Here is a 25,169-nt window from a genome sequence, read left to right as displayed (position 1 = left end):
GCCTCAGTGCTCGTGCACGACCTTGGCTATTTACATTTTAAAACACCCCTCTGGTCAAAATCCTCCCTTTAAAGCCTGCTGGGAAATACACAGCGCTGTACCAGGAAATACAACCAGACAACCAGAGACTGAAACAGATGGGCCTAGTGTCAGAGGTCGAGTACAACCACAATGTTTGATTGGACTCGCTCAGTTGTGGTTTGACCTGTAAAAATAAAAACATAGCTACAAAGACAGGACCATTAGGACAAGTCAAGTTGCTTTAGCAAATGGCAAATATACTTCAAATGAGTAGCTAGGCAACACTCACCAGTAAAGCCATCCATCCTCAACAGCTCTCTCCTGTAGACGTAGTGGGCCGACACTGTTGTTCTGCAGAATGAACGAGTCGTGTTTCCACCTGGCCACCACATTCAGCAGTAACACTGTTCTACAGAATGAACGAGTCGTGTTTCCCACCTGGTCACCACATTCAGCAGTAACACTGTTCTACAGAATGAACGAGTCGTGTTTACACCTGGCCACTACATTCAGCAGTAACACTGTTCTGCAGAATGAACGAGTCGTGTTTACACCTGGCCACCACATTCAGCAGTAACACTGTTCTGCAGAATGAACGAGTCGTGTTTACACCTGGCCACTACATTCAGCAGTAACACTGTTCTACAGAATGAACGAGTCGTGTTTCCACCTGGCCACTACATTCAGCAGTAACACTGTTGTCACCTGGCCACTACATTCAGCAGTAACACTGTTCTACAGAATGAACGAGTCGTGTTTCCACCTGGCCACTACATTCAGCAGTAACACTGTTGTTCTACAGAATGAACGAGTCGTGTTTCCCACCTGGTCACCACATTCAGCAGTAACACTGTTCTACAGAATGAACGAGTCGTGTTTCCACCTGGCCACCACATTCAGCAGTAACACTGTTCTACAGAATGAACGAGTCGTGTTTACACCTGGCCACCACATTCAGCAGTAACACTGTTCTACAGAATGAACAAGTCGTGTTTACACCTGGCCACCACATTCAGCAGTAACACTGTTCTACAGAATGAACGAGTCGTGTTTACACCTGGCCACCACATTCAGCAGTAACACTGTTCTACAGAATGAACGAGTCGTGTTTACACCTGGCCACCACATTCAGCAGTAACACTGTTCTGTAGAATGAATGAGTCGTGTTTTCCACCTGGCCACCACATTCAGCAGCGTCTTTTGATCCTCACATAACCTTTAACCTGCCCATTAAGAGAGGAAGCATTTCCTGTTCACATACAGAAGATGAACTCGTTTTGGGACGGTGCTTTTAATGGCGATGTGAGGGCCGTCTAGTTCTCTGTTCGTATTTGGGACCCTGATGGGAAAAAACACCTCGACTTCAACCTGTTTGTGTAGCTGATGATAGCATCTGAAACGTCGGCTCAGAGGGAGATGCCGGTGGGAAAGTTCCCGGTGGAAGTGCTCGTTGCCTAACCCCCAAGGCTGGATAGCACTTGGATGTGCACCGGAACGGCATGTGTTTGCCTTTCTAAAGTAGCTCTTAAATCCTCATTAATCCTATAAGATTTGGGGAAACGATATCTGATGAGCCTATCTGTACTTTCTGGTTAAAAAGTCCCACCGGTCTCTAAAAACCGGTCTGCTAAATGTAGCGTGTGTAAATCCTCAGACAGGGCAAGATCAGCCATCTCTCATTGGATTTCCCATTATCTCTGTCTTTTACAGTGTTTTAACAAATGTTTCACTTTCACACGTGCATCTAATTTAACAAATGACTGGACTTTATATGGATTATTATCGTAACAAATGCACTGATGTGGTCTAATTATATGATACAGCCTGTTGAGATACACTACATGACCAACAGTATGTTGACACCTGCTAGTCGAACATCTCATTACAAAATCATGTGTATTAATATGGAGTCGGTCCCCCGTTTGCTGCTATAACAGCCTCCACTCTTCTGGGAAGGCTTTCCACTAGCTGATGGAACATTGCTGCAGGGACTTGCTTCCATTCAGCCACAAGAGCATTAGTGAGGTCGGGTACTGATGTTGGGCGATTAGGCCTGGCTCGCAGTCGGCGTTCCAATTCATTCCAAAGGTGTTCGATGGGGTTGAGGTCAGGGCTATGTGCAGGCCAGTCAAGTTCTTCCACACCGATCTCGACATACCATTTCTGTATGGACCTGGCTTTGTGCACAGGGGCATTGTCGTTCTGAAACAGGAAAGGGTCTTCCCCAAAACTGTTGCCACAAAGATGGAAGCACAGAATCGTCTAGAGCGTTAAGATTCTCCTACACTGGAACTAGGGGGCCGAGCCCGAACCATGAAAAACAGCCCCAGACCATTATTCCTCCTCCACCAAACTTTACATTTGGCACTATGCATTGGGGCAGGTAGCGTTCTCCTGGCATCTGCCAAACCTAGATTCATCCGTCAGACTGGGCAGCTCTAGCAGGGCAGACTGACTTGTTGGAAAGGTGGCATCCTATGACGGTGCCACGTTGAAAATCACTGAGCTCTTCAGTACAGGCAATTCTGCCACTGCCAATGTTTGTCTATGGAGATTGCATGGCTGTGTGCTACATTTTATACACCTGTCAGCAACGGGTGTGGCTGAAATAGACCAATCCACTCATTTGAAGGGGTGTCCAAAATACTTTTGTATATATAGTGTATATATGTGACCAACAAATGCATATCTGTATTCCCAGTCATGTGAAATCCATAGATTAGGGCCTAATGCATTGATTTAGTTCAACTCAGTAAAATCTTTAATTGTTGCATTTATATGTTTGTTCAGTATAAGTAATGTTGTAACTGTTTGTACATTTCAATCACTTATAAAAGTGACTGATTTGTGTGTCCGTGTTTCTTAGAAGATGTCTGTCTTTACCTCTCCTTTGTCTCGCTCCCTCTCCAGATCCTGGATGCTGAGTCCCTCTCCGTTCCTCCCCTCCCAGTCCAGAGTGTGTGTATCTATGACGTGGTGTGGCTGAGGGGCGCCAATAAACTGAATCTCAACGCCACCCTGCGCTGGCGCTACCCTGCCCAACTCGTACGCCACTTCCTGGTGTACTGGCGCCGGCTGAGGGGTCCAGACCCCCGGATCCCATCTGGCAAGCTGACCCTGATTGGCCGAGCCTACTGCCCCTTATTCCGGGTGACCGAGCTGACGGTTCCAGAACCTCCAGGTCTTCTAGAACTGGTGGTGGAACCCGTGTCCCGGGAGGGGTTCCGTGTTCCTGAGTCCCAATGGGGGAGGAGGAGTCTCAGTTATACTGAGGAGAGGACGGACCAATCATAAGACACTAAAAGGGTAGAAACGTACTGGCTGTCCCAAACGGAACCCTATTCCCTATATAGTGCACTACATGTACCCATAGGGCTCTGGCCAATGTAGTGCACTAAATAGGGAACCATTTGGGATGTACTACTGGACTTGCTACTCCACTTCCTTTCCATAACACTTCCTGTCCAGTCAGTGATAACCTGATTCAGTACGCTAGTTTGTAGTGATGTGATCCTCCTAGTCACCTATAGAGTTAACAATTCTTTCTAGTTAAGTATATAAATAAAAATTCTTCCCAGAACAATTAGGGGAACTTCAACATGAAGCGCGCTGTAGGTCCTTCCTGATTGAGCCGACATCTGCAGCCCTTACTGTGAATGCAATCTGAGCAGATGCAGGGACATTGCCTTTAAAAAGGTGCATTGTTGAGAGCTCTCTACAACGTGCCACAGATTGAATCCTCGGAGAACAAGCAGGACTGGACAGGTGAGAGTAAGCCAGAACGCAGTCCATTGTCTTCTGGGTGCAGAGCAAGGGAAGGATACTTCAAGCAGTGCATGGAGACTCCCCAATTGGGCAAAAGACCTTCCCCTCTGCGACTCCTCCGTGACCCAGAAACCGATAAGTGGTCGAGGAGCGTGTCAATATGTTAAATCGGAGAACGAAGGAGGCTGCGCTCCTCCATTACGGATTTCCACAGAGGATGCACCAGAGTCTCCTCGCAGCAGGAAGTGACACACCCCCTTTTGTTTTTTCTAAGGAGAAAAGCATGCACACTAACTACATGCTACACATCCTTTTATCTAGAAAACTATGTAAAACTACATGTAGTTTTACCTAGTTATCTAGAAAACTAGGTAAAACTACATATCCTTTTATCTAGAAAACTAGGTAAAACTACATATCCTTTTATCTAGAAAACTAGGTTAAACTACATATCCTTTTATCTAGAAAACTAGCTACATTTATTTTGGGATTCCCTTGTAAAAATAATCTTCACCACATGCTAAATGAATTTAAGCATCAATAAAGAGTTTCAATAAAAATAAAAAATAACATTCTGAATTTTGTTTGAGTCATAACAGCATTCCACGTTGGTTACTGAATGTCTGACAGAGTTCGGTTTGACAAAACATGAGGACATTTTAGAAATGTATAAAATAAGACTTAGTTTCATATTTTAGTCAACAAATCTCCACCAAAGCATTCAAAACAGGCATACTATTTAGAAAAAGTTTATTTATTATTGTTCTCATGCTCAAATTTACAAAGAAAATCAGTCAGTGAAATCAACAGATCTCGAGTACCGGTCCGTATCCCCTGTAGTAGCTCTGGTGCAGGGTGTCTTTCAGCTGCTCTCTCACCGTTGTCTTCCAATAGTGAGGAGAGAAGCCGGGGGGGAAAACACCCTGGACCAGAGCTACTGCTGCAAGAGACGAGCTGAACACTGATATATAGTGCACAGTCTGAACTGGCACACTATTCCCTATATAGTGCACCAGTATAGAAGCAGATTTTGTGGTGGATAATGGTACAGTATGGATGATGCTGGACTGAGCAGTCGGTTATATTTGGTGATTCTTCCTGATTGCCTTAAATCTGACGGAGAGCCATTCCAGCTGGCGTCAGAGTGAGTGAGTGAGTGAGTGAGTGAGTGAGTGAGTGTGTACGTACTAGAGCTGGGACGATAAACCCAAAATTACAGACACCGCATTCCTCGTACCAAATCATTTTGCATACATTTTGGGTTATTTTGCTACACAACGTCCCTGTGGATTGTTCTAGAACCATTATCTGGTCAACAGTAATAGCCTATGCATTATGTTGTTTCCTGCTATGAAAGTCTCTGCCTGTCTCTCAGGGCCGGCGCCAGGATGAATCAGTTGGACTGGCATTTGATTTCAATAAGGAGGCACTTTGTTTCTCTTCATGGGACCTCCTCTGTGTAAAGACATGTCATTTAACTGTCAAAATGTATGACCTTTTAAATGTGGCATGAACACATCATCATGACTGGTTTTCATCTGATTGTCAAACAAATCACTTCATGAAGTAGGTTAGCCTTGATCTTCATGCCTGTGGGCCACTTGATATTCTATGAGCTTAAAATGTTGGTCAAAAGGGAAATAAAATTATGATGAGGGGCGAACCAAACTCTACCGGAGTCCTAGCTACCAACCAACCAGTTACCGCTGCCTCCCGCCTTGTGTAGCGGAGTCCTAGCTAGCTACCAACCAACCAGTTACCGCTGCCTCCCGCCCCCGCCTTGTGTAGCGGAGTCCTAGCTAGCTACCAACCAACCAGTTACCGCTGCCTCCCGCCTTGTGTAGCGGAGTCCTAGCTAGCTACCAACCAACCAGTTACCGCTGCCTCCCGCCTTGTGTAGCGGAGTCCTAGCTAGCACAGTGTCCTTCTCTCCCGCCTGCCAAACACCTGCCCTCGACGTCATTAACAGAACTGTAAGAAAGCAGGGCGAAGGTGGGGTTTATCGGCGGTTGGCATCTAACGTTATGGTTCATTACTGCCCCCCTACTGAACTGGCACACCCCCACACCCCCGATCACAGTCTTAACTTAATAATGGACCAATAGAACTATAAAAAGAGGGGTTCCTGCAGATGAAAGAATGACCACATGCAGTAACCCCCAGAATAGCGATCCGCAATTACACCCTTCTCGTGGAGCACGCCATTTGCAGTGAATAGACCTACATAAAGTAGCCTAGGCCTAGAGCTGGGAAGTTCCTGTAGGACATTAGTCTACATTTACTGATCGATTAATCAATTAGCCTACATGGTTACCTAGCAACAATATGTCTACAGTTAGTAATCTAGTTTTGAGTTCCCCCTTCCTCAGGTGGTGAATCATATAGTCTACAGGCCAATATGTACAAAGATGTCAACCAATTCTCTGAAGAGGCCAAAAATGTGTGTGATCATTGTGGATCCTTTTGACAGGTTGCGCATCAACCAAGCCTTCCCTGGATATGTTGGATGGAATATCTTACTTTTTGAATCATAGTCTACCATCTCAGTTGTCTTACCTGGCCCTGGAAACACACGTCTAGAGCTCTGACGCTAATTTACATTTAAAAATGTGTCAATTAGCAGACGCTCTTATCTTACAGAAGACGCTCTTAGCTAATGTAAAGTAACTAACCAAAAATGTAACTATAAAATGTGTGTTTTATCACAATAGGACTTTGTGTCCATGTTGCCAAGCTTTAGCACACCTCCCCCCAAAATAACTGATAGCCGATTTAACAATATTGCAAAAAAAAAGTAAAAGTAAATGAATCACAATCTGGATTTGTTTGTCTCCATATCGTCCAGCTCTAGCATGTGCGCTGTGCGTGTTATTAAGTGCAAGTGTGTGTGTCAGTCCTGCTGTGTGATCATTTTCAGCATCTGCAGTGCCATGGGTCCCTGGTCCGAAGGGATCTGATAACAGAGAGAGAGCAATGAATCATGGGAGTGCAAGACAAAAAGGATACTACGGGAGGATCTCAATTGCATACCCTTTCTCCTTCTCAAAACCCATTGGATGAGAAAGCCAGAGGCCCCTCCCCTCTTATCTTCTCCTCCAACAGGCTTTGAGAAGGAGAGAGGACACGAAGAGTACGCAATTGAGATATTCCCAATGAAACGCTATTTGTGCCATAATGGCTGCATACTGGGGTTCAGTGTTCTGCATCGCCTTCCTACTCCAACACTAGGGGTTACGTCCCAATATTCTCTCCCTCCTGAAGTGTACACTCATTCACTACTCTCCACCCATGTAAAAACAATAGATTTATGTAGGCATGGGTTATAGAGGATGTTTCCATATACCAGTCATTTTGTTTCAAATACATGACGGGAAGTAAATAAGGTCGCACTTTGGGAGAAACGAGAGATGAATATTACTGTACCAACTCTGATGATTGACCCGTTTGAAAACATAATAAATATATGTTGAAAAGAGATTGGGACACATGTTTCTGTTTCCTCACCATGTGACCAGCCTTGAGGATCCAGTAGAAGGAGAAGTTCTTGTAGGTCTTGTAGAAGGCGCCGGTCACACCCGGGAAGGCGGGGTCATCAAGGGCAGTCCATTTCATTTGGTTGAAGCCCTGGAGCCCCACCCACTTCAGCTGCTTCACCCATTGCTCCTGGCCTGTGATTGGACAAAATCAAATCAGTGATCAGTAATCAATTGATCATCTGTATCCAATCAACAATCCTCATGTAAGAAAGTCTCAGGGACCAATAGTCAATGTATTCATGGTAATAATGGTTGACCCTCACTATAGCCAGGGTTGGGAAGTAATAAGTAATCAGATGATTACAAATACTTTTGAAAAACTAGATCACTCAGATTACTTCTAGGATTACTTTTAAATTCAGAAATTATGTTTGCGTAAAAATCTTTGACACCTTTGTTTTCTCAATGACACTCATTTCCGCATTGAAAAGAGGCACAAGTTGAAGTTTGTTCCACCGGAGCGAGTCTGACCACAAGTCAGAGAGCACTATGATGTCAGAGAGCACTATGATGTCAGAGAGCACTATGATGTCAGAGAGCACTATGATGTGTTTGATGGATCGCGGGAGAAGAGCAGGAATGGACTTTTGTAGGCTACAGTCCAAGCTATGTCTTCCAATGGTGCGACTGCTGTCAGCATCCAAACATTATCCAACTTGAATAAATACTTGGCGGTAAGGATGACAGCAGTGGTGTAGTCTACGACGATACGGATATCAGTTATTATTGATATCTACATATCATATCGATGTGAATCACACTGCTACTCTGCCATTTAGCTATTTGAGCCATACGGATTGTGGTTGTTGTGGATGGCTGTTCACAAATGTGTATTTATCCCAATAATGGTTGAATTGAATACGTTTACGCTGCCTATCAATCATTGTTTTTGAGACCAGTGGACAGCCAGTAAAAAAAATGTTTAATCTTGCAATAGATGCCGAGTGCGGATCCCAGCCTACGGAGTAACAGTTTGAGGAAGTTCCTCCGTTCTAAACTCCTCCTCCTCCGTGGTAATAATGTGCTCCAGTCCATCCTGTCAGTACCACTTTAATTAAGACCACAATCTGATTCCTGCTGATGAAAAATAGTATGTCCTTAGGCGTAACGGACATGCTCAAACTCACACACTTTTGATAGACTTAAACAGCTGCAAGTTATATCTATATAACAAAGTGTCACCAACAAGAAGGTAATTAAAAGTTGATACATTTTTCACATTCAAATATCACTTTTCTGAAGCGGTCAAAGCATGCTATGAGAACAATGACAATCAGTCCTCCATAGCCCCGTTTATAGCTGGTTCTAACATGTGTCTTTTGTTCTGATCTTGTCCACATTTTTAGACAGGTGTAAACGATTAAGACACATTGTGATCAGATCTTCCTGACCATATCCTGAGGTAATGAGGGACCCATTCTATCTGGATATCAATGAGGTGTAAACAGATCCGATGTAAACAGATCTGGTGTACACAGATCCGATGTCATTCAATTGGTGATATTAATTTTGTCTTCTTCTAATGCATCTTATGGGGAAGTAATCTAAAAGTAACTGAAAGTAATTCGATTACGTTACTGAGTTTGGGTAATCCAAAAGTTCCGTTACTGATTACAATTTTGGACAGGTAGTATTTTTGTTTTTTGAAACAAAACATCCACATAAAAACAACATCATCACCCTTGTCCAGATCCACATCACCCTGACAAGCTGCTAGTAACTGATTATATTCAGAAAGTAACCTACCCAGCCCTGACTATACCTCCCCGGTCTACACTGTTCATGCTTCAACGGATTTCACTACAAAATGTAAGTGTTGGATGCTGATTCTGTGCCCCCCGCCTGTAAACAACTCTAGTTAGGGGAAATCACTGACCCATGGTGTCCACTATGAGGTCGAGCTGACCGTTGTAGACGGTGACGTTGACCCCAGCATCCAACAACTGATCCACCACGTCCACCACTGGCTTCATGAAGTCACCTGACATGCTGCTGAACACTGCCTCAGCCTGACCTAGGGGGGTAAGAGGGAAGGAGGTGAGAGAGTAAACCAGAATGTGAGAGATTGAGAAGTGGAGAGGGAGATTAAAGAGATAGAGGTCAGAGAGGAGAGAAAGGGGTGAGAGTGGAGGGCACATTTATTTCTAAAAGGTGCAATATGCAACCATTTCCTGGTTACACATTTTTTTTAATAGTTCGCCTAATTTCAGTTTGTGACAACAAAAAAAAATCAGTTATTGTGTAGAGAATCCTTGTACCATCTAAAGCGCGGTGAAATAGCTTTTCCAAACAAAATATATTGTATTTGGAGCCGTTTGAAGACAGTGTACAAAACCGAAAGTACAAGACGCAAAAATGAAACTTAAGAATGTGAAGCATAGAAATAACACACATAGAATAGATCTACCGCTTCTTAGACTTCCTTTCAAGTAGAATGACAGATGATGATAAACATAGGAATAAAATTCCTTTAACAATAACATACCTCTATGTGAATTTGGTCAGGTTTCCAAAAAAGTTACATATTGCAGCTATAAAACAAAAAAGTCACTTTTTAAATTAATACATTTTTGACCCAGTAGCAGCGCCTTACCCCCCCAGGTGACGTTCTGAGGGATGATTCCCAGCTTCTTCCTGATTGGCCCGTTCATCAACTGGCTCAGTGATTGGCGGTGGAGGGGGCTAATGTGGTGCCGTATCAGCAGGGCTGTGGGAGGGACCACGGAAAGTAAACCAACTTAAAACAGGAAGTGATGGTGTAATCTTAGGAATGTATTTTTCAGGCTAGTAAGGACCATCTTTTCACAGACAGTATAATTTGTATCAAATTTTTACCTATGTTTTAAATATTGTATGACATCACATTTTATGTATGTTTCTGCATATATGTACCAGGATGTTCAAATAAACCTTTTTTTATTCTCTCGTTTAAGATGGTTCTGAAAAGGCATCTTACAGAGGTATCCTTCTCCAGCCACGGAGGACATCTTCTCATCAGGTTCCTGGGTGAGGATGTTGTAGAAGTTGACTCCGTTTGTGTTCTGAAATCAGACGGGAGCTGAATGACCATGGCATTCACACCAACACACACCACTGACCTGTTCCACGACACAGTCAGTGATTCACACCAACACACATAAAACTGACCTGTTCCACGACACTCTCAGTGACAGACCAGAGCTCTGTGGCCTTCAGGTACTGCCCCTGATCCACCGCCTGCTTCACAGCCTCCGCTGCACTGGTCACCTCCCGCAGGCCGTAGTCATCTAGCAGGGACTGGAGGACGATGGGGAGACGGTCAGAGAGCTACACTACCCAACATGCATCACTGTTCACCTCCCCTAGGCCTTAGTTATCCGCCTTCAAGCGGATCACTTTTGTCAAGTCTGTGCCTTTCAAAGGGTGTGTTGCATTATGGGGATAAAAATGGTCAGACTTACACCTACATGAAGTTTACAACAAAAAAAGAATGTGATCAAAGGTCACGAAGTTTCTGCAGTTGCTCTTCAACTTCATCCTGCAGCCATCGACTGCATATTGTCAACCAATCATTAGAGTTTTTATGTTTGACCCACGCAAACAGGAACCAACTTTTCCGCAATTCATATATTCAGTGGATAAACAAGGTAATATTTGAGGATCTCTCACTAAATGATTGGTCAATCTACACACACCTTCAGTCTGTGAGGGTGTTCATTTTAACAGTATAAAAGAAAAACTTGTGGGAAACAATGGCAACATTGTCACGTTGATCGGAGCCTTGCGCTTGGAAAACTACATTGATCTGAGCCTTGCGCTTGGAAAACCACATTGATCTGAGCCTTGCGCTTGGAAAACCACATTGATCTGAGCCTTGCGCTTGGAAAACCACATTCGTGTCCAACTTTCGGCTGTGGCAGATGCACCTCCCCTTTCATCTACAGTCAATTGCTATAATCTTACCACTCAAATGCACCCAGGTACTGTAGAGTGGAGGCAATGGGGACAGTCAGAACTACACTACCCAACATGAATCATTGTTTACTGTTCACCTCCCCCGGGCCGTAGTCTTCTAGCAAGGAGGCTTGTTTGACATTACAGGTGACTGCAGATTGACTGATCTACAAATCACCTTGCATCATATAACTACTCATTTATTATCTGGGACTGGAGAGTGAAAGTCAATGTGAAACAACTACACTACCCAACATGCACTGTTCTCCTCCTCCAGGCTGTAGTCATCTAGCCGGGAGTGGAGGGCAATGGGGAGACAGTCAAAGAAGACAAAAACTACAATAGCTAGGTACCAAAACACGCTGCATTTTGTTTTCTCCAGACTTTAAACCACCCAGTCTGCAGAAAGAACTGCATAGAATGCAGAACCCAGCAATATAAAGCACATGTGCCTGGAAAAACCAAACACATGGAAAACGCATGTTACTAGGCTGTGTGTGTGTGTGTGTGTGTGTGTGTGTGTGTGTGTGTGTGTGTGTGTGTGTGTGTGTGTGTGTGTGTGTGTGTGTGTGTGTGTGTGAGAGAGAGAGAGAGAGAGAGAGACTCACCATGGTGTACAGATAAGGACCCCAGGTCATAACAGAGTCTGCAGATAAAGAGGAGAAGAAAGTTTGCTTTGATGTTAATTAGGAACCAAATGGGACAAAAGCAAAATGGAAAAAGGGAGGGACTACCTGGACTTGTCCAATACAGTGGTGCCATACTGAAAACTACCCAGGATTATAGAGTCAGTAAGGAACACACTGGTTAGCTAGCCAGGGGTGGAACAACGCAGAAGCAACCGGGCTGAAACCGAGAGGGGACCTACCTGAACTTCTCCAATAAGAAATGCTTGTTCACGTTGCAAAACAGTTTGCTAAGGTGTGCACTTATGAACACACCCCAGGTGACTTTGACCTGAACAGTACAACAACCCCCCCATGCATGAAGCTGTACCGAGCCATCCAGACAAGGTTTTACAAGAGGAGGAAACTGCAGAGGTAGATTAACTGTTTGTTCAGTCAGTCACATGACCACACAGGGAACAACAGCTGAGTACCAAATTACACCTTATTCCTGTTAGGCCACTACAGTTGACCAGGGCCCATAGGCCTCTTGACTTAAGTAGTACACTATAGGGAATAGTGTGCCATTTGGTACCCAGCGTATTCACGTGTGGTTAGTGAGCCTGAACTGGACACTAGTGGTAAATCTCAGGCGTTTCAGGGTTAGAGTAGACTTTCTGTCCAATAAAGTGTTGTAAAGAGTGGTCTGAAGGTTCTATCAGTCATTATCTGATATGCACAACGGAAAAGACATGTGCGGACGCTCTTCTAAGTGGGTGTGCGGGCGCTCTAAGTGGGTGTGCGGGCGCTCTAAGTGGGTGTGCGGGCGCTCTAAGTGGGTGTGCGGGCGCTCTAAGTGGGTGTGCGGGCGCTCTAAGTGGGTGTGCGGGCGCTCTAAGTGGGTGTGCGGGCGCTCTAAGTGGGTGTGCGGGCGCTCTAAGTGGGTGTGCGGGCGCTCTAAGTGGGTGTGCGGGCGCTCTAAGTGGGTGTGCGGGCGCTCTAAGTGGGTGTGCGGGCGCTCTAAGTGGGTGTGCGGGCGCTCTAAGTGGGTGTGCGGGCGCTCTAAGTGGGTGTGCGGGCGCTCTAAGTGGGTGTGCGGGCGCTCTAAGTGGGTGTGCGGGCGCTCTAAGTGGGTGTGCGGGCGCTCTAAGTGGGTGTGCGGGCGCTCTAAGTGGGTGTGCGGGCGCTCTAAGTGGGTGTGCGGGCGCTCTAAGTGGGTGTGCGGGCGCTCTAAGTGGGTGTGCGGGCGCTCTAAGTGGGTGTGCGGGCGCTCTAAGTGGGTGTGCGGGCGCTCTAAGTGGGTGTGCGGGCGCTCTAAGTGGGTGTGCGGGCGCTCTAAGTGGGTGTGCGGGCGCTCTAAGTGGGTGTGCGGGCGCTCTAAGTGGGTGTGCGGGCGCTCTAAGTGGGTGTGCGGGCGCTCTAAGTGGGTGTGCGGGCGCTCTAAGTGGGTGTGCGGGCGCTCTAAGTGGGTGTGCGGGCGCTCTAAGTGGGTGTGCGGGCGCTCTAAGTGGGTGTGCGGGCGCTCTAAGTGGGTGTGCGGGCGCTCTAAGTGGGTGTGCGGGCGCTCTAAGTGGGTGTGCGGGCGCTCTAAGTGGGTGTGCGGGCGCTCTAAGTGGGTGTGCGGGCGCTCTAAGTGGGTGTGCGGGCGCTCTAAGTGGGTGTGCGGGCGCTCTAAGTGGGTGTGCGGGCGCTCTAAGTGGGTGTGCGGGCGCTCTAAGTGGGTGTGCGGACGCTCTAAGTGGGTGTGCGGACGCTCTAAGTGGGTGTGCGGACGTTCCGTGCTCTGAGGTAAATACTGACCCAGTGGAGAGATCCAAGAGTCTCCCAGAGCCACTCCAGCAAAGTTACATTTCAGGGTTCCTTTTTCTACAGCCTAGAGAGAGACAGATGGGTTAGAATAGATGACAATTCGTGAGTGAGAGAGAGTGACACACACAATTACTAGTCATTAACATGCCATTACTAACAGTCATTTTACAACTGGTACCAGAAAATTCTCATAATTGCTGTTAATATTATTACCACCATAAACATAATTATTATTGCTTTATCACTAACAGCCTAGTATATTCTGGTCTTATTTGACCATCGTTGTTACACGTTTACTTTGACAATGGAAAGGTTTTACTGTTGTGGTGACGAGAGTCTATGAAGTTAAGTCACCGTCAGTTGTGGTTGATGGCGAACAGAGTGCGACATTCCAGGCCAAGATTTACAGTTCCGTATTTGACTGCGGCCCTTTCAAGCTATCACAAGACAAACTGCTCTACCTTTACGACTGAATGGCCTGAGGAGGTCAGAAGACAGTCAGTCAGCAGTACACCTTGTGATCTGCATGGGTTACTGGGGAAACCACCAGCCAGGCTTGAGAGCCAAGAGATGTGTATTGAAAAGAGAGAAAGAGTCAGGGACTTGTCCCATTTTTTTATGACAAACAGAAAATTGCGCCAATAGCGCAAAATGACAAAGTAAACACGTTTTCTTAAACACTATTATTTTATTTGAACCTTTATTTAACTAGGCAAGTCAGTGAAGAACAAATTCTTAAAACTGATGGACTCAGGAGATGTTGAGAACTCGGAGAAATGTGATATTTCTCTTCTGATCCTCCAATGTCAGAAAAGCAACATGACGGGTATTTTGCATGAATGCACGCACATTTACACAACGCTGGCTACCTACAGGCTACGCATTTCAGGTCAGAGATTGTGAAACTTCTGTACACGAAAAATATGTTGTGGAAACTTATACTCATATGAACTTTGAAAATGTGCGGGGTTTCTCCAAATCAACGGGAGGTCCCCGAGCCACGTTGTCAGAGCAACTAGAGCCCGCCCTCTTGAGTATCCCTATAAATTACAGGACCTGCTAACAGACATCAGATCAAGTTTCTTCGAGGCAAGGACACACCCTTTGAACGAATGAGCCCATCTCCTTGGAAACCAAACACGGATCGACGAGAACCTTTTCTACTCAGAGAAGCAAACCACCCCAGAGGACCCTGTGGAACGCACTGTTGCTCATTCAAGACCAATAGACTGAGTTCACAATACATGCCGGGGAATCAGGGACATAACTAAGACAACTCTAATAGACTTTACATTTCCTGGAGAAAGGAAGCGTAGCCAGTACAGAAGGGAAACCTGAGTGTGGCAGCATCAGCTGATTGCAAGTCTGGTGAATGTATTTGTTGAGTACGGAATTGTTGAATAAGAAAGGAATTTATATTGACCTGTGGAGATTCTCACCTCAATGACTGAGTTGTATTCCGTTATACCCTGCTTATGGTATTCCATAAACTACCTCAGTCTAGTAAATAAAACCTTAAAATTGATTTTTTTTTGGCATTGAGTTAATTTGCGAGTGATTGGGTTCTTGATGTTTCAGAGCTTGACGACTTCAGAATGAGAATATAGTAATTGACTGTTTATTAAGACTATTGTTGATATAGGATTAATGGTATAACGGCTAATAATAACTATCGATAAAGTTTATTCGAAGGTCTTCAATCCAACCCTTAAACGGTGCCCCTCAGATTCATTTGGATAGGATAACCAAATTAATAAAATCAGATCAATGAATTATTCCAGTCATTAAATCAGTAAATTATCATCTTGAATATTCATAGGCAAGAGGCACAACACCTCCCATGTCATTAAAGTATATTGAATTGAGAGAGAGAGAGACAGCCAGAAAGACAGAGACAGACAGGAACCCATGGTACTGTGCTGACCAGTGTGGGTACCAGTGTGGGTAGAGGTTTGAGGAAGTAGGCCCCAACTTAGCACCAGTCATTAGTTCCTTTCTATGTCATGCGTGGCTCAACACATGACAGTGAATCTCAGTCTTCAGTTTGAAAACCCTGTTCCATTACCGAGTCAGGTACAACTGAGCTACCAGTTTTTCCATGCCTGGTTCCTATTCACTTACATAGCAAGTGGTAGAACTGGAAAAGGTTTCCCCACAGCAGAGACAGTGGGTTCTCATCCCAAATGGCTCCCTACTCCCTCTGCAGTGCACTACATTCGACCAGAGCCCGTATACACTATATAGGGAATAGGACGCCGTTGGGGGGCGTAATTTGTGCCTACCTTAGTGAGTTCCAGTGAGATGGCGGCAGCCATCTTCCCTCCATAGGACTCTGAGAATATGTAGAAGGGCACGCTCTAGAGAAGGCAAAAAAAGAACAATAGGTTAAAAGAAAATGTAAATGCATTGAGTAGTTTGAGCCAATACGTCCCTATTCCAATACTTTGAAATATATCCTTCTCCCCCTCCCTAAAGGAGACTCCTGGGGTGCGTTCAGTTCAGTTCAACATTTGTGTGACTGTTTGTACTGAATTAAACGTTTCGCCAGAAACAGAGCCTTTGAGGTATGTTTTCTCCTGGTTGGTGTGGTCTGATCAATATGGGTGGGACCATTTGAAACCGCTAAACTTGTGCAGCACAAACCATACACAGGAGTTTAAGCGGGGAAAAAATCCCATGACTGAAACTTAAAGGGAGACTGCACTTCCTGATCTGGCCTCATTAAAGATTTGGTTAATTAAGAAATGCTAGCGGCCATGACTGAATTCAAACACGAGTTGGTTACAGGGTATGGTTTGATATGGTTGTCGTGTGTGTTCGCAGGTGGAAAGAGTTAGCCAAATTATTTTGCCGATTGGCTTTAACCGGCTGGTGTGCGACAGTGGCAAAATTGGTTAGACTGGATAGCCCATCGCCGGGGCTGGTCCCGTCAAATTCCCTGATGTAAATGAGACAATATTTAAATAATATTTTAGTTCTCATTAAATGCTTTCAATATTTGTATATGAATTTCTACAATTTATAGGTGGTTTAAATAAATGAAATTTGGAGCTATTGGAAATGTTAAACATATTGTCCCATGTACATTGTGTAATTTACAGAGTGTCCAACTAGCACCCTAGGAATATCCAAAGTAAACCCACATTTACCACTGCCATTACAATTGGGTTGCGTGCAGCTGCACTCTGAATTGATGATTACTTGTGTGCTGCCAGCTGTGGGCAGGATTGAAACAAATCCAACATTCATTTACGTTGTGATGCAGTAACGACCACAACGTTAGGGGCATTTGTTCTTTAAATCGATCTCAGCTCACGTCTGGATTTCAAAATTCAGAGGGCCGCACAGATTATTTTATGACCAATTTGTTAGTCAAAATCAAATTTGCGGGACAGAAAAATAGCAGTTATTTGAAAATATATAAGTCCATCATTTCTCCATACTTTCTATGTTGTTTAAGATGTTCCAGTGTGGCCTGGAGTTTTTTTTCCTTCATCTCCCCAAATAATAATCCCCCTAAAAATATATTATTTTATTTTTACTCAAACCTCCATATGACGGAAATCGGTCGCAGTGACGAGAACTTTAACCCCTGCCGTACACAATCTCCCTCTGTGCCTCCATAATCACACCGTTCTCCAACTGGTCCATACAGTACCGTTTCCACTGAATCAAAAGTTGAACACCGTTCTGAACCCACCGCTGGCGATCCGACCAGTGTGAAGCTGAACGCCGTTCTGAACCCACCGCTGGCGATCCGACCAGTGTGAAGCTGAACTCACCTGGAACTCTTCCTCCTTGTTGAAGAACTGTTTGAGCAGGACCAGCATGTCGGAGGCGACCGTCGCCACGTCAGTAGCGAAGGCCTCATCTGAGTCCGTGTAGCTGAAGCCTGTTCCTACCGGGTTATCAACAAACAATACGCTGGAGTACTGAACCTGCAGGGGCAAAACACACACCGTAAACACTGACATCCAGTTTCCATTGATGAGCCGTGAGTGTGTGTGTGAGTATGTGTGAGGTTTACCCAGGAGTTTTTCCTAGCCTCAAGGTCTCTGTCCAGGGGTCCGATCTCTTCAAAGTTCCCAAAGCCACAGCCTGATCCTCCCGGGCCTCCCTGGAACAGAGACATGTACCTCTATTAGAGATACATCCTCTACCATCCCTCCCTCCCTCCCCCTGTAAGAGATACATCCTCTACCATCCCTCCCTCCCTCCCCCTGTAAGAGATACATCCTCTACCATCCCTCCCTCCCTCCCCCTGTAAGAGATACATCCTCTACCATCCCTCCCTCCCTCCCTCCCTCCCCCTGTAAGAGATACATCCTCTACCATCCCTCCTTCTGTAAGAGATACATCCTCTACCATCCCTCCCCCTGTAAGAGATACATCCTCTACCATCCCTCCCTCCCTCTCCCTGTAAGAGATACATCCTCAACCAGCCCTCCCTCCCTCCCCCTGTAAGAGATACATCTTCTACCATCTCTCCCTCCCTCCCCCTGTAAGAGATACATCCTCTACCATCCCTCCCTCCCCCTGTAAGAGACATTATCTACCATCTCTCCCTCCCCCAGTACCGTCCCTCCCTCCCCCAGTAAGAGTCAAGATACATTAGCATCCATCCTAGATAGGTAAGACAGTCGTATAGTGTAAGGCACAGGAGGCTGCTGACGGGAGGACGTCTCATAATAATGGTCAGAAAGGAGTGAATTGAATGATATCATTCCACCAGTTCCGCTCCAGTCATTCTCATGAGCCTGCCCTCCCCAATTAAGGTGCTACCAACCACCTGTGGTGTAAGGTTACCCACTTGTAGCTAGGTAAGAGTCGTAAGAGTCGTGTAGTGTAAGGTTACCCACTTCACTTCTAGATAGGTAAGAGAGTAGTGTAGTGTAGACTAGTGTAGTGTAAGGTTACCCACTTCACTTCTAGATAGGTAAGAGAGTAGTGTAGTGTAGACTAGTGTAGTGTAAGGTTACTCACCTGCAGCCACATCACGAGAGGCAGCTGGGAGTAGCTGGCGGACGGGCTGTCAGTATAGTAAAGCCACCAGAACATATGTGCCCCCTCGCGGACGTCAACATAGCCCCAGGATTCTTTTGATTTTAGGGGATTCGAGAACCCTGCATACAAGAGTTGGAGATTTGGAGATATTGAAATGACGTTATTAAAAATTCTGCGTTTGGTCTTAAAATGCAGTCTAATGGCAAAACCCCCAGCCCTGATTGCTGCAGCAGATGTCGTGGAACAGCGCAGTGGGGGTTTCTGATCAGGAAAACGTCAGCATTGCCAACTTTTGCTTTCACATTTAACGCTGACATGAAACCCGACCAAGTAAAGCAAATTAATGGATTTGATAAACTTGATTGCTGGAGCCCGAGTCACCGTACTAAGCGGACTAAACTCTTGAGTCACCGTCGTGATTTCAAGCATGTTTGGATATCGGCGCAGTTTGTATTCAAACTGGAATTGAACAGTTATTGAAACACCGATATATCGGACACAATCACTCGACATAGCAAACTACTTACCTGTATCAATTGCCACGACAAGTAGCAACACAACGCTGCAAGCGCTTGTCTTCGTCAACCCCATCATCCCGACTTATTCACAAGAACTTCACAATGACAACACTTTTCATTACACTATTGTGTCACGTCAGACTTAGTCACATGACTGACCGAATCCTCAGCTGACCAGAATATAGAAAATGGGGAGAGGCCATCAGGATATTTAGAGCCAATCAATGAGCATTGTGGAGCTAGCCACGCCTACCCTCCGCCTTGAATTGTGTCAAAATAAAAGTCCCGGGCAAAATGTTCTGTGAATTTTCCATATTAAAAGCCACGGAACACAGGAGAGGTATAAACAGAAGATTGACCAAGAAAAATACATTTATTTATCAAGTCACAAGAACGCAATCATGGTTTTATACTTCTGCCAGAGATCAAAAGAGGTAATCAAATGAATCAATCAATATCAACCAATCAAACCTCAAAATCATGTGACGATTGAGCAGTCTTAGTGAGCAGTCTTGAGCAGTTTTAGAGTGAGCAGTCTTAGAGTGAGCAGTCTTGAGCAGTCAGAGTGAGCGGTCTTAGAGTGAGCAGTCTTAGAGTGAGCAGTCTTGGAGTGAGCAGTCTTGGAGTGAGCAGTCTTGGAGTGAGCAGTTTTAGAGTGAGCAGTCTTAGAGTGAGCAGTCTTGAGCAGTCAGAGTGAGCGGTCTTAGAGTGAGCAGTCTTAGAGTGAGCAGTCTTGAGCAGTCAGAGTGAGCGGTCTTAGAGTGAGCAGTCTTAGAGTGAGCAGTCTTGGAGTGAGCAGTCTTGGAGTGAGCAGTCTTGGAGTGAGCAGTCTTGGAGTGAGCAGTCTTGGAGTGAGCAGTCTTGGAGTGAGCAGTCTTAGAGTGAGCAGTCTTAGAGTGAGCAGTCTTGAGCAGTCTTAGAGTGAGCAGTCTTTAGCAGTCTTGGAGTGAGCAGTCTTAGAGTGAGCAGTCTTGAGCAGTCTTAGAGTGAGCAGTCTTGAGCAGTCTTAGAGTGAGCAGTCTTGAGCAGTCTTAGAGTGAGCAGTCTTGACCTGATGGAACAAGGTGTCAACTCGTCCCAGCTAATGTTCTAGGGTTTGGATCCCATCAGTGAGAGTCTGTGTCTCTATCCATCTATCTTCTCTTGAATCCGCTTCATCTTCTACTCGACCTCGTTCTTCAAGGCAGCGATCCTGACTGCCTCATCCTCTCTCAGGAACTGATGAAGCTTCTCAAACTCACCTATTATCTGCTGTTCAGTGTGCTGGGCCTGGAGACAGGGAGAGAACTGTTACTGACTTAGTTGCCATAATAAAGCTACATAATTATAAAGTAAGTTACATAGGGGCAGCAGGTAGCCTAGTGTTAAGAGCGTTGGGTCAGTAACCGAAAGTTTGCCAGATCTGTCGTTCTGCACCTAAACAAGGAAGTTAACCTACTGTTCCTAGGCTGTCATTGTAAATAAGAATTTGCTCTTAACTGAATGCCTAGTTAAATGTTTTTTTTTACATAGAAAACACTTATCTCACCAGTACCATGAGGAATACTGACCAGGTCTTGGGATCAGGAAGGGTACCTTAATACGCCCTGCAGTTTCTTTTAAGTCTTGTTGTGCATTAACCAGCTTCCTCCATAGCCTATTCAGGGTAGTCACCAGTTCCTCCTGAAAATATAAATACTTATGTCAGTGGAGAGAGAGACTGTTTAACGTTAACAGGCCACACGGAAACTGACAGTATGAAAAGTAGACCTGTCTATGTTTTGGTACAGACAGTGGATTTCTTTATGCTATTGTACCTTGTACTAGGAATGTCAAACATCCAGACTGTTACACAGACCCTATGGACACTCAGGTCTGAAGCGCTAGGTTAAATTGTGCTGAGGAGCATTTTTAAACTCTCATCTTTAGTGATGCACGGGTTGACTCGTAACCCGCAGTCGGGTTGAATAAAGAGAGAGAAAAAAAATCCATACATATATAATTAGTGTGCAATTTATATCTATAGGCTAAGTAAAAAGTTGTTTATTTATTTATTTTAGTCTCTCTGGCATTAGTGCGTAGCAGCTTTAAGGCCGAGCTGGGTATGCGCGCCAAATTGCCTACATGTCTATCGCCAAATGCTTTTTGGAACGGACAGAAAAAGTTCACATTGATCCATGGAGGTGAAAAAGGACAATGTCGGAGTTTAATTCAATAAGAGAAAGGCTGCGAAATGGAGAGTTGAAAATAAAGAGAAGGGAGGGACAGAAAATGTTTGTTTGGTAAAGATTTGTTGAAGTGGTAAAAGACGATGATAGCAGTGCCGGATGTGTCATGTGTGATGATTGTGAGGCGCTATACAAATTCGACAGTCACAAGCCGGGACTTCAAATAGGCCTATGGCACGTCAAGGGAACTTTTCAAATGTTTTAAATGGAACCTGAAATCTGGACACCAACTGTAGGTCTATAATCTCTCATTAACTTCTGCTGAATGAAGTATTTTTACAGTAAAATTATACACCAAATGTCGGCAAAAAAATAATTTGGAAACAAGAGTGGAGATATGATTGATTAATCTCAGCATCTTGAGAGAATCCGAATGTGCAGTTAGATACCATCTGTAGAGGTGCTATCTTTGTCAGCATCATAAAAGCTGATAGTATTTCAACCAGATAAAATATGCATCCAAGCCGAACAGAAATCAGAAACATGTTGGGTCGTTTTCACAGTTTTATATTTCATTATGAGGTAAAAACGTCTGAATGCGCACCAAAACGTGCTATGATTAATTGATTTAGATTATAGTGAAATCGTGAAAATATATGTTTGTCCTGGCTACTTGTACTCTTGAGTAGATTCCTCAATGGGATAGCAGTCGTGTTTTTGGTGGTCTGACAAACAACACATACAGTGCATTCGGGAAGTATTCAGACCCCTTGACCTTTTCCGTATTCTAAAATGTATTAAATAAAACATCTTCCTCATCAATCTACACACAATACCCCATAATGACATAGTGAAAACAGGTTTTTAGAATTTTTTGCAAATGTATAAAAAAAAATAAAAAAACAGAAATACCTTATTTACATAAGTATTCAGACCTTTTGCTATGAGACTCGAAATTGAGCTCAGGAGCATCCTGCTTCCATTGATCATCCTTGAGATGTTTCTACAACTTGATTGGAGTCCACCTGTGGTAAATTCAATTATTTGGACATGATTTGGAAAGGCACACAACAGTCTATACAAGGTCCCACAGTTGGCATTGCATGTCAGAGCAAAAACTAAGCCATGAGGTAGAAGGAATTGTCCGTAGAGCTCCGAGACAGGATTGTGTCGAGGCACAGATCTGGAGAAGGGTACCAAACAATGTCTGCAGCATTGAAGGTCCCCAAGAACACAGTGACCCCCATCATTCTTAAATGGAAGAAGTTTGGAACCACCAAGACTCTTCCTAGAGCTGGCCGACCTGCCAACTGAGCAATCGGGGGAGAAGGGCCTTGGTCAGGGAGGTGACCTAGAAACCCCATGATCAAACCCTAGAGCAGGAACTGGGATGAGTTGACATCTCGTTCCTTCAAGTCAAGACTCAAGACTGCTCTCTCCAAGTTCACATGATCTGTGGGTTTGATTGACTGGCAGGTAGGTATTGATTGATTTTGATTCTCTCATTTGACCTCCAGAAATGTAAAGCCACAGCGAATACAAGGTAAGTGAACCATCTCTCTCTCTCTCTCCCCCCTTATTTCCATCTCTCCTCTGTTGTTCTGAACCCAGGCCCAAAGCAGCCCTGACTCCTGAATGTTCCTCCAGAGACCGACGCATTGCTGTAACTGAACAAGACCGGGTCTCGGGATGGCTGGTCGACGTGGCCAAACCCTTGGGAAACCTGCACTTCAGAGTGTGGGAGAAGATGAAGGATATTCTGACCTATAGTGAGTATCAATGTGTGATTATACTGTGCAATTTGTAGGTTTACAATTTCAATGAAATAAAGGAAACTACTGTATCAGAATCAAAGGTTGTACTTCAGAATGTCTCTCTTTCTCCTCCTCTCCTGTGGTTCTGGACCTCAACACTGCCCAATCAGATTGTGTCGTGTCTGATGACTTGACAAATGTGGAAAATTCCTGAAAACATTGTGGAACCTCAAGTCCTGACAACAGAAATAGGTTTCTTCCCATCAGCCGCGTCCTGGGCTCAGAGGCATATCACTCAGTGGAACACTGTTTGGACGTGAACGTTGGGGACAACGGACACTGGAGGCTGGGTGTGGGCCGAAGGAGCCTAGAGGGGGGGAGGGCTCCAAACTTCACCTGGTCAAACTGCAGTCTGTTGCACAAGGATGGGGTCTACAGAGTCATCTCTTCTGTAGTACAGGGTACTGGTCAAAAAGATGGTTCACTAAAGTGCAGGAGACAGACCTCGGAGGATCAGGGTGGTTGTGGACATGGACAGAGGATGTGTGGAATTCTATGAACCCCCCCCATCCACAATATATCAGTATACGGACTTCGTTACAACTTTGTTAACAAGAGAGTTTTTTCATTTGTTGTCCATGGACAGTCTCCTTTGAATATCGTACCAGTCAAACCCACGGTCTCAGTACCACCAGTAAACTACTGATTGCTGTGGCTGACAGTATGTCACCGTCAGAGGGTTGACATGTAGCTGCCGTGGGGTTTATTCACTAGAAACCCAACAGAACCAAACAGAAGAATACGGAACGGGTGGGACTTACCTGAATTTGTCCAATAGAAACTCTTGTTTTCATTGCTAAATGTTTTGCTCAGTGTACACTAATCAATACACTCCTGTCTGAACAACGGGAGTGTGGTGCAAGGGTTGTCCAAAAACGTATTAGATTACTTTGGAATGTTGTTGATGCTCAGTTCATGTTAGCAATCAACTAAATATAACTTGAAGCAATCCTACATCTTTACAGACTAGGTTGTTTCTTTATGTAGCTCTGATATATATACAATGTTACGTTGAAGCAATAAGGCCCGAGGGGCTGTGGTATATGGCCAATATACCACGGCTAAGGGCTGTTCTTTCGCGCAACGCAGCGCGGAGTGCCTGGACACAGACCGTAGCCGTGGGATATTGGTCATATACCACAAACCCCTGAGGTGCTTTATTGCTATTATAAACTGGTTACTAAAGTAATTAGAGCAGTAAAAACACGTTTTGTCATACCCATGGTATACAGTCTGATATACCTTGGCTGTCAGCCAATCAGCATTCAGGGCTGGAACCACCCCGTTTATAATTGTTGGTAGATTTTAAGGAGGAATTTTTAGTTGACCAAAATTGCTTCTACTTTGTTGTCTACTATGTTTAAATCAGGTGTAAGGCTGTTTGTTAATAAAACATGTCTTGACACATCTTCTGTGAAGGTTTCCATGTCTTATGTATATCAGTGTTTCCTAACCAGCGGTACTAGAACCCCCGGGGTTAATTGGCCCCCTGGGGGTACTTGAGGGGGTACTTGAGAAGACTGAGGCCATAGGCTTACTAGTAATGGGCATGAGGGGGTACTCTGGGCAGAGCAAAATGTACTTGGTGGTACAGTAACCAAAAGGTTGGGAACCGCTGATGTACATCATGAAAATGCTTGGTCGAAAATACTGCCCCTTTACCCTCTCTTGATGTTTATTTACAACTACTACTACCAAAGATTGAGTATACTCTGCTGTCGCCTATTGGCAGGAAAGGGAATCGCATATTTAAGCCGTGTGAAACATTCGGCTACTCAGTGCTTCCAGTCAGAGCGTTTGTTTTGAAATGGGGAAGTCAAGTTTTGTAACAATCCAATAGGAGGAAGGAAAACAGCAACTTCATATTACAGTTGGTCGAATAACCAGATTTTTTCCAAATATATAAGAATGCAACTAGCTAGCTAAGCAACTAGTTGTTAGGTAGTGGTCGAAATTTAAGCAATTGTTTCCTGGAGGAAAATGAGGGAGGGTCATGCTTTTTCAATTTCAGTCAGGG

General features: G+C 44.7%; 2 protein-coding genes across 5 annotated transcripts in view; one reads left to right on the top strand and one right to left on the bottom strand.

The window, feature by feature from the left end:
- LOC129833718 (cytosolic endo-beta-N-acetylglucosaminidase-like) overlaps nucleotides 1-4,356 on the top strand; it is a 17,015-nt gene extending 12,659 nt beyond the window's left edge. For 2 of the 4 annotated variants that reach the window (XR_008756098.1, XR_008756100.1), the window contains 2 exons: nucleotides 2,932-4,115; nucleotides 4,158-4,356. Coding sequence is in view for 1 of the 4 variants with exons in the window: in XM_055898495.1 (XP_055754470.1) it covers nucleotides 2,932-3,315 (384 nt within the window). In the remaining 3 variants the exon portion in view is untranslated. Of the gene's footprint in view, nucleotides 1-2,931 lie in introns of all 4 variants that reach the window. The other 2 variants (XR_008756099.1, XM_055898495.1) reach the window with 2 other exon arrangements.
- A 163-nt stretch (nucleotides 4,357-4,519) lies between these two features.
- Nucleotides 4,520-19,349, bottom strand: scpep1 (serine carboxypeptidase 1). Its single transcript, XM_055898507.1, has 13 exons — nucleotides 19,201-19,349; nucleotides 18,653-18,792; nucleotides 17,697-17,786; nucleotides 17,452-17,607; nucleotides 15,952-16,026; nucleotides 13,661-13,733; nucleotides 11,864-11,901; nucleotides 10,470-10,598; nucleotides 10,279-10,363; nucleotides 9,916-10,029; nucleotides 9,199-9,336; nucleotides 7,291-7,454; nucleotides 4,520-6,739 (listed from the first exon to the last, which is right to left on the bottom strand). The coding sequence occupies exons 1-13, from the start codon at nucleotides 19,265-19,267 to the stop codon at nucleotides 6,677-6,679; spliced, it is 1,332 nt and encodes a 443-aa protein (XP_055754482.1). The 5' UTR covers nucleotides 19,268-19,349; the 3' UTR covers nucleotides 4,520-6,676.
- Nucleotides 19,350-25,169: the final 5,820 nt, after the last annotated feature.

The sequence above is a fragment of the Salvelinus fontinalis genome, chromosome 34 (genome assembly GCF_029448725.1).
Source record: "Salvelinus fontinalis isolate EN_2023a chromosome 34, ASM2944872v1, whole genome shotgun sequence".
Classification (NCBI taxonomy): Eukaryota; Metazoa; Chordata; class Actinopteri; order Salmoniformes; family Salmonidae; genus Salvelinus; species Salvelinus fontinalis.
Note: the sequence above shows the minus strand (reverse complement) of the source record. Positions and strands in the feature narration are given on the sequence as shown.

Excerpts from the sequence above, each read along its gene's own strand:
- scpep1 (XM_055898507.1), bottom strand. The coding sequence starts at position 19,267 with ATGATGGGGTTGACGAAGACAAGCGCTTGCAGCGTTGTGTTGCTACTT. Across the intron at positions 10,364-10,469 it reads CTGAGAGTGTCGTGGAACAG|AACACAAACGGAGTCAACTT; the intron begins GTCAGTTTTATG and ends GTCTGATTTCAG. Across the intron at positions 7,455-9,198 it reads CCTCATAGTGGACACCATGG|GCCAGGAGCAATGGGTGAAG; the intron begins GTCAGTGATTTC and ends GTCCAATCACAG.